At 36.7% G+C, this 13,782-nt stretch overlaps 1 protein-coding gene across 4 annotated transcripts in view; it reads right to left on the bottom strand.

The window, feature by feature from the left end:
* LOC126817601 (focadhesin) overlaps positions 1 to 13,782 on the bottom strand; it is a 310,529-nt gene that overhangs the window by 282,393 nt on the left and 14,354 nt on the right. For 3 of the 4 annotated variants that reach the window (XR_008787793.1, XM_050544677.1, XM_050544681.1), the window contains exons 1-2: positions 13,584 to 13,708; positions 706 to 769 (exon numbers count right to left, since the gene is read on the bottom strand). Coding sequence is in view for 2 of the 4 variants with exons in the window: in XM_050544677.1 (XP_050400634.1) it covers positions 706 to 759 (54 nt within the window). In the remaining 2 variants the exon portion in view is untranslated. Of the gene's footprint in view, positions 1 to 705; positions 770 to 13,583; positions 13,709 to 13,782 lie in introns of those variants that run through there. The other variant, XM_050544678.2, reaches the window with a different exon arrangement.

Here is a 13,782-nt window from a genome sequence, read left to right as displayed (position 1 = left end):
AGGATGACAACGCAAGATGTCACAGGGCCAGGATCGTTACAGGTTACCTCCAACAACAGAACATCACCACATTACCTTGGCCAGCACTGAGTCCCGACCTCTCCCCCATCGAGCATGTCTGGGACATGCTTGGACAGAGGTTACGTCAACGTCAACAACGTCCTGCCAATGTCCAAGAACTTGCTGCTGCGTTGCAACAGGAATGGGACAATCTGGACCCAAATGACCTTAGACGTCTCATTAGGAGTATGCCACGTCGGATCAATGCTTGTTTGGCAAACAGAGGAGGATTTACACGTTACTGACTTGGTTGTGATGCTGTGGTAACTTTGCTGTTTGACCCCGGGTATCATTTTACCCTTATAATGGTCAGTCTGTGCCTTACTTAGTCTAACGATCATTTGGAATAAATCGATGAATGTGAAATTCATTTCATTTTGTCATTTGTTTCTTCGTCAGTTTCATTAGGTGACTTTAATAACACTTAAAAATCAAATATCCCCTACTTTTTTTGAATAGTTTAGCAAAAACTGTCAGCTCTTTATCTAATCTTACCTAATGCCCCTTTAACAATTAGTTGTTTAATCACAAACAAATTTTCTGGTTTGCTAAAGGCCCCTGAATGGTTACCCTGAAAAAATCTGAAATCAAACAATAGGTATGTATGTAATAAACTTTAAAAATACAAAATGTATGCATATTGACCTTTATCTGTACATGTGAATTCTTCAATTCTAATCTCTTCTTAATATCTTCCATATTTCATATCCTGCAAAAAGTATTATATGAATCATAAACCTAAAAAAAAAGCAACTGACATCCTCAAAAGCAAATGTACAGTACAGCCACATTCTACTGGACTTATATTTTGCAAATGCTGTGGATTATTCAGCTACTATTATCAGAGAATCGAATCCAAAGAAAGGTTTTTACATATATCTACATGCATATTCTATAAGCCACATGTTCTATGTGTGATCTACCAATCCACTGCAGAACATCGACCTAGAATTGTAACATCTATATTGACAAAACAATTGAAGTGTATGGAAACAGACTGCACTGGATGTATGGAAAAACCTTTCTTTGGATTTAATACTCTGCATATATTTGGCTTTTGATAGCTCAGGTCATGTAAAATTTGGCTGTACATTGTCTTCCCTCTAACAAAAGTCATATCAATTTTCACATAGCCATTGTATTTTTTTTTCTCTAGAATGCCTTCTTTTCTCCATGCAAAACATCTACAGGGGAATTATTCCTCTCCTTTCAATGATCAAGAATTTCTCTTCATTAGCAGTTTTATACACAATGGCAAAGTGAGTAAGTCGCTGGCTTAATCACCAGGGGATCTGGGGTTTGATCCAGGTGTTAAACGAGAATGTTCCCCCGAGATTATCCAGTCTGGTTTACCATTGTCAGTGGTGCTGGAGGGAGGGCCTGACAAGGACCAGTTTCCAGATGGTACAAAAAAACTGAGATCCTGTGTACACATTGGCCTGCACGTAAAAAAGAATCCCCTTGATGGTTGGAATTCGAAATAAGAGTAGACCATAGCGCAGATGTCAAGACAAAACTCCCACATAGCATAGTGTATGCCCATCTTCCTTAGCCCGGTTAGTGCAGAAAAGTAGGACGATAAACTCTAATCTCATTTACTTTTGCAGGGGGTTGGGTGGTCAACCGGTTAGTGTGTGCACATTGTATCATAAGGTCTGTCATTCGATTCCCCGGTTGTACGTCACAAGGAGTAGGGTCGCCTATCCAACCGTGTGGGTTTTCTCCAGTTTCCTCCTGCTGCTAAAGACCCCTACACGCAAGCGAATTACTGAAATAAAATTGAACCCCATATTAGTCCTGAAAAGACCTAGTTTGTGGACTTTAAACCACATCTCTCTCTCTCTCATTCATTTCATTTCGCAAAATTAAATGTATTAAGTTTGTTCATGCTAAGTGGGTAAGATGCTGGCTCGCTAGCCTGGAGGACGGGTGTTCAATCCCTGCATTGGCAGAGAAAGTTTATTCAGATTTTCCGGCGTGGTTCCCCCTTGTCAGTGATGCAGGACAGAGGGCCTGACAAGGACAGCTGTCTAGTCCTTCGGATGAGACGAAAAACCGAGGTCCCGTGTATACATTAGAATGCACGTAAAACATGCCCGTCTTCATTAGCCCAGCATAGGAGCAGAACAGTAGGGTGTTAAACCCCATTTCATTTCATTTCATTTGTTCATGCAGTCAAAATCACAATTAAAGGGGGGTAACTCTTTCTAGTTTGATACCTGTATATGTGTTTGTAAAAAGACATCATTTTATGTTTCATGTTCCTTTTATGATCAGTAAGATTAAAGAGAGAGAGAAATGAGGTTTAACGTCCACTCGACACAAACTAGGTCAATTCGGGACTAACATATGGTTTAATTTTATTTCAATAATTCGCTTGCGTGTAGGGGTCTTTAGCAGTGGGAGGAAACCCGAGGACCCGGAGAAAACCCACGAGATTGGACAGGCGACCCTACTCCTTGTCATGTACAACCGGGGACTCAATGACAGACTTTATGATACAGTGCGCGCATGCTAACCATTCAGCCATCCAACCCCCCCGATCAGTAAGATTAAAAGCTTTTTACATATCATCAACATCAATGAATGGAAAAGTATTTCTACAAACATGCTAGACAGCACACGATGCTCTATGATTTTGGAAAACACAAGGACATTGAAATGATACAAACTATATGCAAAATTTGTAGATATATTTTGCAAAATTTGTTTATATAAATTGGGTTGACCTTGATTTAAAGCAAGGGTTTCCGTACGGCAATCCTGTGCCTTCCCATGTCTTAAAGTGTCGCTTCCAGTCTCATAAAAATCGCTATAACCTTTCAATTATATGAGATTAATTTCAAATCTAAGAATATGTTCACTAAAAGCAACATCAGAAAACAATCTAATTCAAATTAAATTACAAATTTTGTTTCTTTTCATTTTCTGATTTTTACAGGGGTTAACTTTAAATGCAGGTTAAAGAGCACATACAATGACAATATAAAAGCAACTATCTTGCTTATGGCATTTCTATAACAAATTCTGTATAAAATCAACCACTCTTTTAACTACAGAACATTTTACACTTCAGGAATATTTTGTAGGAAAATTTAGTTTTTCAATCATTTCTCAGCAAAGACGTTTTAATCCGGTGGGATGATTTACCCAATACTACCCAATACCACCCGAATACCACTCTATTATCACCATATACTACCCAATACTACAACATAATGGTGTCAAATGAGCATATTACTTTATTTTTTTCAAAAATAGTGAGATATATCGTGGAAAATGTACTTCAAATGTGATTACCGATGTCTGGCTCTTCCATTTGCCTCCCTATGTCACCCAAATCAAGCAAATAATAACCCAATACTGCCAAATACTACCAAATCGTACCCAATATTATAAAAAACAAACCTAATATCGTCAATTAGCAGCACATCAGTATAATAATTGCAACAAATATTCGATAATTTACAGAAAATTGAAATATTTACGCAGTTATCTCCCTTTACAACCGACAAATAGATTTTAGATTGCTACTCAAATTAATCATCTTGTTGGGCTTTGCAGTTTGTTTCCAAAACGACGAAGTTAAAATAAGGAAAACAGGTTATTATAGATGCTCCCTCTATAGTGTATTCATACAATATTACACATTAAAAGCATATCTATATATAACATAACATAAAATAAAAAGAGTTTTAAAAGAAGTTTATAAAACAAACAGCCAAACATCCAAATGAAAGAGTATTTTAGAGGTTGATTTAAAAATGTTCATTTAACTGTCTTGTGGCCTACTCAAAAGTCTTCTTATACAATAATTATTTCTTCATCCTGGTGATTTTAGTATGGGTATAATATGTCAGGAAAGCACACAAATTTATCTTTATATCTGTCTTTTAATGACTTCATAACGTGTCTTCTTTGTCTTTTAAATGATTCCGGTTGCAAACCAGGCGCCTTTGAAAACCCTCCCTTGTCAAAATTTCACTGATTCTTCGAATATTTTCATTATTGAACAAATTCTAAGTATTGAACGGTATATATCCACAGGTGACGATAAAAATAAAATAAAACCAAGTACGAACAATCCAAACCATAAGACAGAATTCAAAGTCCTAAAAAACGTTATAGGCAAAATAGTGTATTCAAGCACGCGCCGATGTCATTAGCACCTAAATGAATAGACACGGTCACCAGTTTCCTCCCACATATGCATATGTTTATATTTATTTTTCATGTTAACGATTAAGTTATTGCATATATACTTAATGGACAATGTTTTAATTTAAAATTAACAAAATTGCACATGTTTATTACAAATGTGTAATGCTCTACTCGTATATACATTCCACCTGAGTGGAATTAATCAACGGTGTTAAGATTGTTAATTAGCTAATCAAATTCTGTTTTTTTTATATTATCAAAGAAATCGACAGAGCCATAACAGGCCGTAAATGATAGTTTTGATGCACTGAGAAGTGTAGCGTCGCGAATTACACACTGGAAAGAAACATGTGCAATTTCGTTAATTTTGAAATAAAACATCATGCAGTAAGTAAATACGCAAAAACTTAAAAGTTGACACGAAAAAATAATATAAACATTATGCAATTGTTTTGTTAAAGCATTAATTTTAAAATACATACAAACAATCGACACTAACTAGGTAATTTGGGGACTAATATATAGTTCAATAATATTTCATTAACTCACTTGCGCGAAGGTGTGTTTAACAGTGAGATGAAACCAGGGGACACAAGAAAACCCACCTTGTTTGACAGATGACCCTATCAAGTGGTAAGAGACTGATGGGTCATTTTGAGAATAAAATATGGTATATCGTCATACTTGTTTTTCTTATTTTAAGTTTGTCGTCTTGGAAACCAACTGCAAAGCCAAAAAAGATGATTAAATCGAGTAGCAATCTAAAATCTATTTACCGGTTTTAAAGGGAGATAACTGCATGGGTAAACATTTCAATTTTCTGCCAAGTATCGAATATTCATTGCAATAATTATACTAATGTCCTGTTATTTGACAATATTATGTTATTATTTGATCATATTGGGTAGTATTTGATGAGTATTTGGTAGATTGTGTTATTATTGGCCTTTTTGGGGTGGTATAGGGAAGCAAATGGAACAGCCAGACATCGGTATCGCATTTGAAGTACATTTCCCGCGATATAACTCTCTATTTTTTAAAAAAAATCAAAGGATATGTCTATTTTGCATCATTATGTTGTAGTATTGGGTAGTATGTGTTGATATTGAGGTGGTATTGGGTAGAATTGGGTAAATCGTCCCACCTGTTTTAATCATTAAGTAGGTGAATAAAAGTGTACGGAATATTAACCTAATCTTGAAGAAATTTTCCATTCAAATAAGTCAAAGTTAAAGGACCAAAATTAAAATGGAATTTTACGTTCATGCTCTCTGCTTTTGGTTTCTGCATCACATGTCAGTATGAAAATTTGTACAGACATCAATCAATTATAGTAGTTGCGACTTCTGCTAATCAATGGAAATAAACCTGACCTATCGGTTTAAAATTTTTATTTATTTTATTTCAGAGAATATCATAAACAATTCAAGAATGTAAAGTGTTCAGGGGCGGATCCAGAGGGCTCTGCTATATAATTTTTTTTTGTAAATCAACACTTTTTTATGAGAAAAGTTAATCACAATTAATGCTTTGCATCCATGAAATTGAATCACAATGTCATTGTATTAGTTCATAATAAAAATTGACGTTAAACAAGGTGTTGAATTTCTCTGTTTAAAAAGCTCAATGTGTATGTATATACGCCAAAATGCGATAGAGACCATGCCGGAGGGGGGGGGGGAGATACATTGTCTCAGGAACCTGGCAAACCCCCTCCTGCAGAAATTCCTTGACCTGCCCCTGCTGTTGGCCTATTAATAACTTATAATTCATGCTGAAATGGATCAATTTTAAATTCTAGGCCAAATCTACCCAAATCCACCACTATTTCAACTCATATCACAATAATTTATATTGATATTTGATAATATACAGTTCTATATGCCGAATTGTCATTTTTAATTTAAAGAGCTAAATCGCTCATATTTGGGACCTAGAAATTGACCCAAATGGGTCTCAATGCATACAATAATGTAATCTGATTGTAAATAAACTGATTTATATTCAAATGTTTCCGTTTTGACTCAAATTTCAAATCAGTTATGTCCAGCAAAATACGCCATGAGTCTCAACCGAATGGCAATTTCTAGCGTCTGGTTATTCCAGTCTATTGCACATGCTCTCCAGATAAGATATGGCGTCATCATTTGACATGAGTTGTGCAATATGTCTAGGCTCGTTCTTTCTGGTCACTTGTTACAAATGACTCTGAAACGCACTATGGTACACGATTCGTTAAAGATACATTATGGGAGATTCGATAACGAGTTAGCAGTTCTCACTATAATAGTTAAAAACTAGATAACGTAAAGGCAATTTGCTGAAAATTTCATTCAAATTGATCCGCTATGAACCGCGAACAAAGGGAATGAAATTTCTGCTTAGCCTCGGTCATCATTACTAAAGTCAGTACGATAAACAGCACAGTCTTGATTATCCATTTAATTGTTAAATCGAGAAGGAAAGTTATGCGGTAAGATCACAACATCAATGTTGATTTGAATTGACAAATAATTTGTGTTTTCAACGTGTAAGACTTTGGATGATATTGAGTTAGAGACTTAACTACTTTAAAATCGCAACTTTTTAGTGTCAAAATGCCCCTCAAAATGCGATTTCCAAGCAAGTTTGGAAGTCGTAACCAAGGGACATAGCTCGTGTGATACACAAATCTACCCAAAACCGTCATTATTTCCACATATATCAAAATCATGTATATCATTTTTTAATATACTACCATTCCTTTAGCTAAATATGTCATAATTACTTTAAAATCAGTCTTCTTGTGTTAAAATCCAACAATTCATGCTTGTTTGGTTGTCGCATGGAAGGGACATAACTCGTGTATATACCCAAATCTTCTCTTTTTAAAACTCCCAATAATCTCATATCGTTTTTGATTGTTTACCGTTCAATTTCAAAAAGTTTAAAATTTTTGGCTTTTTTTTTCAAAATCGGTATGTATGCTTTGTCGGTATCCGTAAGAAGGAACATAACTCTTGTGTGTACTTACAGTCCCCAGTATACAATTTTATCTCCATTTACTTCTATTTATTCAATAAAATACATAAACAGAGATAAGATACATCATGTTATTTTGGGATCTGAAAACAAGTCGGAACTTATATAAATTCATCTTCCGTCTGTAAGAAATTTCTTTACAAAAATATTAAAGGCATGAATAATAGGTTTATATTTTAAAGAAAAATAAATCTTCTCAATGGTGCAGTTAATCGAAAAGTAATTTAGATAAAAACAAAAGGTTCTATATACAAAACGGAGTGTATGGCTAGCAATTTAAAATAGTCTGATGATGCTGATAGGAACAGTAGGGTATGCGAACGTCAAGTTGTAGATTTACTTCAGTGCTATCGGAACGTGTAGAACACTTTCATATTTACAGCACCTTTGATTCGTATTATTATTAATCCCCCATAAAATGCTCAATATAAAAAGAAAACTTTTAGAACTTGGAATGTGATTTAAACAAGTGGTTTTCAGTCGTTTTACACTTACATGTATACAATATAATGTATCCTGATACACAAACAAGCATAAGCTTATGTAAATGCGCTTCGAAACGGAGAAAAATAATAAATTTGAAAAGATTCGAAAATAATATTGCAAATTGATTATAACAATCAAACAGTTATAATATATACTCTTCAAAAAACGTAGGGGATATTCAGAAACAATACAAAACTGCAGAAATGCACTGCTGTTTTTATTAGAGGTAACCAGGGTATGTTAATATACTCAGCCAAATTAAAAACTTGACAATGATGAATTTCAACAAATTTTTTTTCTGGTAAGTCAAATAAATTTTAAAGTGTTTCTAACGATAGTAAGTAGTAAGAAGCCTTTAATTTCATAAAATTGTAAAGTCACGTGGATCACGTGACTTTTGAGCATATAAAGATTAAAAACCTGAAAAACACGTGCAAACACAAACTTGTGAGGTCGATCGATGCAAGTTAGCTTAAACTGAACACGCACACGTAACTTGAACTGGAAAAACAAATTAAAATTGTTATTTTCATCTTTGTTAGAAAATGCTGCGCCTTTCAAATGTAGAACGTCTACGTGCTATAGGTAGGCTCTATGCTGGTCAGTCTGTGGTCACTGTTGCAAGAGTCTTTAATTGTTCACGCCAGACAATAATTAATCTTAGAATGAGAGTGCTTCAAACTGGAACTATTGCCGACCGCCCAAGGGCGGGAGCGCCACGTGTGACGTCACTCCAGGAAGATCAAGCAATACGATTACGTCATCTTAGAAACAGATTTGTCACTGCAACCTCCACAAGTAGAGAGATGTTTGGTGGAAGGGTAACTGCACAAACTGTTCGAAATCGCTTGCAGGCTGCTGGTCTTCGAGCTCAGAGGCCCTATAATGGACCAATATTGACACCTCTTCATCGCCATAACCGACTTGTGTGGGCCACAAGACACATAAGATATACTCAAAGACAGTGGAATTCGGTTGTCTTTAGTGACGAATCTCGATTTACTTTGAGATTTGCCGATGGCAGGGCCCGAGTGTACCGCAGACGAGGTGAACGTTACACTCAAGTATGCGTCAGAGAAGTTGACCGATTTGGTGGCGGCAGCGTCATGGTTTGGGGTTCTTTTTGTGCACATGGACGTTCTCCTCTTGTTGTTGTCTAAGGGAACTTAAATCCTGTCCAATACAGGGATCAGATTTTGCAACCTGTTCTTCTTCCGTTTATGCCGAGACATGGGCCTGGACTAACGTTTCAACAAGACAATGCTCGACCCCATGCAGCAATTGCTACCCAGAATTTTTTAAGAAATGCTGGTGTCCAAGTCCTGGATTGGCCGTCGCTAAGCCCTGACCTTAATCCTATTGAACACATCTGGGACGAGCTGGGTCGACGTGTTCGTCAGCATGTGAATCCACCACTGACGTTGCAGGACCTTCAACATGCTCTCGCTGAGCAGTGGCGACGTCTTCCTCGGGTAGTGTTTACTAATGTTCTGAGATCCATGAGAAGACGTTGTGTGGCAGTACGAGACGCTAGAGGAGGCCACAACCGTTACTAAACACTTTATTCCGATTGTTCTCCAAGTCTGTGAATTTCATTTTGGGGAGTACTGTGACATCACGAACGTTATCAATGTCAAGGACTTTCGGCGAGACGTATTCTTGCTTTCTGTTGATGTCAAGGTCGTCTGTGCACAACATAACACTAAAATAGTTGCCTTAAACCAAATATTAAAAATCTAGTCCCAAAAATCCTGAGTGTCAAGTTTTTAATTTGGCTGAGTATAACAGGCCAATTGCCTACACATGAACATAAACGGTTCTTATGGGTGGCTTATCTGACGGCCCCATTTCACTCGAAAAGAGAAAATGGACGTTTTTGATTTTTGTTTTAATAATAAGTAATTGCTCCACCAATCCTCAGACATTCAGCAATTCGTCGTGGCATGCTCCTAATCAACCGTCCAATCACCATTTGGGACAATCTGACCCACTCACTATTGCAGTGCCACGGCCAATTCTTGAAGTGTTGTCGGTTGACGTTGACGAACACGTCTCCCGATCAAATTTAACGTAACACACTAAAGCAAAGATACTCTAAACAGTAAATCTTATGCAAGAACCGATAGGAAAGCAAACATGGATAGATAACCCAGTACGCGGCAGTTCTCATCAAACCTTCCTTGAAGTGTCAAATCTGACAATGAACCCCTCCCACGTGTATGACGCTATTGCGTGTCGCATATGCAGCTCAGTGGTTCAGTTGGGGCGATAAGTTCTTCATCTGTGAACATACTCTCAAAGCATGTCACGAGTCCATGACTATTTATCATATCACAACCTGCATATGTATTTGCATTTCAATATCCCCTACCCTTTTTGAAGAGTATATATATATATACATATATGTACTGGTACATTAGGAAATAATAAGTACAGTTTTTATTTTTTTATTTTTGAATAGTTTATTTACATATGATATCTACATAGTATTTACAGAATAATTACATGAAACACATATAACTCATTATATCTATTAAAACTTAACCAGTTTTATAATCAGTTATATTTAATAACATACCGTATATATTAAAACAATAATAGTTCTATAATCAGTTATATTTAATAACATACTGTATATATATTAAAACAATAATGGTAGGCCGTAGCGCCGCTGTTCGGGCAAAATTTCCCTCATAGCACAATGTATGGCGTATGCCTAGTCGGAGCAGAACAGCAGGACGTTAAACCCCATTTCATTTCATTTCACCCGCAAACATACTAAAGCGTTTCTTTATGGTGATCCCAATGAAAGTAACCCTTACAACGAAGTCATTTTTAACCAAGTTCACAAGTATTTTAAACTAACTAAACACTTTGAATAAATAAGGTAACAGGCCTCAGTAAATATGTTTTAGTGGTTTTATATTTTTTTATTTTTTTTTTATATTTAATTGTCAGAGCATTATGGCAGGCGATGGTGACTAATGTTAAAAGGTCTTAAGTACCTGATGATGATGATGATGATGATGATAGTGGTAATGATGATGGATGATATTAAGTTCTTTATTTCTTTATTTATCTATTTATGTATCTATATTTTTTTTTATCTATTTGTCTATGTAAATATGTAAGCTATACTTTTGAAATTTGTACATATTACTAATTGTATTGAAATGTATAAATTACATGGAGATGAATTTATATAAGCTTTGGCTTGTTTTCAAATCCATTACATCAGTATTGTATATACTCATGTCATAGTCATACTCGAAATAAAATATTGTTTAAACCAATATATCCACCACCCACATATAGTTTACAGGTTACGCTAGCCGGCCAAGATTTTGTGAAATGAATCTAACCTAAGCAGTCGAGTATCGACCCTTTCCTGGTCCTGATGCTAGCTAACACTTGATTATATTCTTTCTGTAATCTTATTATATATGTAATTTAACACTCTATATACATTTGTTTATAGTTGTTTGATCTTTTGCTAATATGAATTACTAGCAAGATACCCGGCTTCGCTCGGGGGTCATAACTCCGAAACCGGAAGTGGTAGACTAACGCCACCTGGCCTATGTTACTCCCCAGTCCGAGCTACCCCTATACCCCAAATTTCAGACTGGGGGCAGACCTAGTGTAGCTGCCAACCCCGAACAGACCGGCTTCGCTCGGGGGTCATAACTCCGAAACCGAAAGTGGTAGACTAACGCCACCTGGCCTATGTTACTCCCCGATCTGAGCTACCCCTATACCCCAACTTTCAGAATCGGGGCAGACCTAGTGTAACCGCCAACCCCGAACAGACAGACTTCGCTCGGGGGTCATAACTCCGAAACCGGAAGTGGTAGACTAACGCCACCTGGCCTATGTTACTCCCCGGTCCGAGCTACCCCTATACCCCAAATTTCTGACTCGGGACAGACCTAGTGTAGCCGCCAACCCCGAACAGAGTGGCTTCGCTGGTGGGTCATAACTCCGAAACCGGAAGTGATACCAACGCCACCTGGCCTATGTTACTCCCCGGCCCGAGCTACCCCTATACCCCAAATTTCAGACTCTGGGCAGATGTAGCCGCCAACCCCGAACAGACAGACTTCGCTCGGGGGTCATGAATCCGAAACCGGAAGTGGTAGACTAACGCCTCCTGGCCTATGTTACTCCCCGGTCCGAGCTACCCCTATACCCCAAATTTCAGACTCGGGGCAGACCTAGTGTAGCCACCAACCCCGAACAGACCAGCTTCGCTCGGGGGTCATAACTCCGAAACCGTAAGTGGTAGACTTACGCCACCTGGCCTATGTTACTCCCCGGTCCGAGCTACCCCTATACCCCAAATTTCAGTTACGGGGCAGACCTAGTGTAGCTGCCAACCCCGAACAGACAGACAGACAAACGACAGTCACAAATATTAGTATAGATAATTTTTGTTCACATAAATGTTCTATTAAAATTTTATATTTTCCTTGAAGTGGTGTGGTTAATTCTTCCGATAAAGCTGCTAATATTAAGTAATGATTAATCCCCTCCCCCTCCTCCTATACTTTACCCTCCTTCCAACTTTTGCCCTACAAAGCAAGCATGACTAGGTCTATGCATATATGTATTGTAAAATGACTTTGCTTAAGAGGAACACACCCTGTTGAGGCATATATCATTCAGAATTTTGGATAGAGTTATGCGGTCCTCGAGTTATTTCCCTTCCGTACTCTGCCCAAACAAGAACAGATTTTGACACAAAAACGCTATGATTTTAAACTATTAGTATTTTAAACTGTCAAAATGATGGTGAATTTGAGTAGATTTGTGTTTAACACGAGTTATGTCCCTTTGTTATGACTTCCAAAGTTCCTTAGAAATCACATTTTGACACAAAAAGGAACGATAGATTATCAAAAATCGATATAAATTATTGTGATATGAGTTGAAATAATGGTTGTTTTGGTTAGATTTGTGTATTAGAGGAGTTATGTCCCTTGGTTATGACTTCCAAAGTTTTGTGGAAATCACATTCTGACACAAAAACGCTATGATTTTAAATTAAAAATGACAATTTGATAGAAAGAACGGTATATTATAGTGATATCAGTTGAAATAATGGTGGATTTGGGTAGATTTGGGTAAATCGTGCTACCGTATTTTTAATGCTTAAAGGTCACCGGAAAAGCATCAATTTTTTTTTTAAATAATGCAAGTAATTATGTCAACATATCCTTTCCATAAGTATAACCCGAGCCCGAACGTCAATAATACCTGCAACAGGTAAATTTCAACATTAGTAATTTCCGCCGTTCTCCGTCGGTAGTCGGAACTTTCCGTCAATAAGCAATCCGTGACGTCATTTAAGTCCTTCTGCACATAGAAATATAGACTAGAATATGAGCAGAAGGACTAAAATGACGTCAAATTTACGGAAAGTTACGACTACCCACGGAGAATGGCGGAAATTGCTAACGTTGAAATTTACCTGTTGCAGGTAATATTGACATTCGGGTTCGGGTTATACTTATGGAAAGGATATGTTGACATAATTACTTGCATTATTTAAAAAATTTATGAACCTTTTCCGGTGACCTTTAAGAAGCTAGATTATGCCTATGGATAATTAATATTGAGTTGAGTGAAAACACAACTAACTGGGTGGTAATTTCTTGACATTCAGTATTATTTTGAAATTAGCGTTTAGAATCAGACCCAGAGAGAGTGATTCGGTGAAGACAAGTGAAGAAGAAAGTTTAGAAAGAAGAAATAAATAAAGCGACCATGATACATGATAATCATAATCATGTCAATTTCGATTTTGGGCAGTAGAAATACTCCCTCTTTCTCTCCATATATATTTATATAATTACATGTATATCTGATTCATCTTATGATTGAAACTGCTATAGCTACGGTTCGACTCATTTAACCATTTAACTGTCAAATAGTAAACAATAACTTCACATATACCACGTGGAGCTAATTTTCCTCAGAGCGGAAGTAAACAATACTGCACGTGACACAACCAAATGTAAATTAAAAAAATATATCTTTATATATATACATTGT

This window comes from Patella vulgata, chromosome 4 (genome assembly GCF_932274485.2).
Source record: "Patella vulgata chromosome 4, xgPatVulg1.2, whole genome shotgun sequence".
In the NCBI taxonomy this organism is placed as follows: domain Eukaryota; kingdom Metazoa; phylum Mollusca; class Gastropoda; family Patellidae; genus Patella; species Patella vulgata.
The sequence above is the reverse complement of the archived record's forward strand: the minus strand, read 5'-3'. Positions and strand labels throughout refer to the sequence as shown.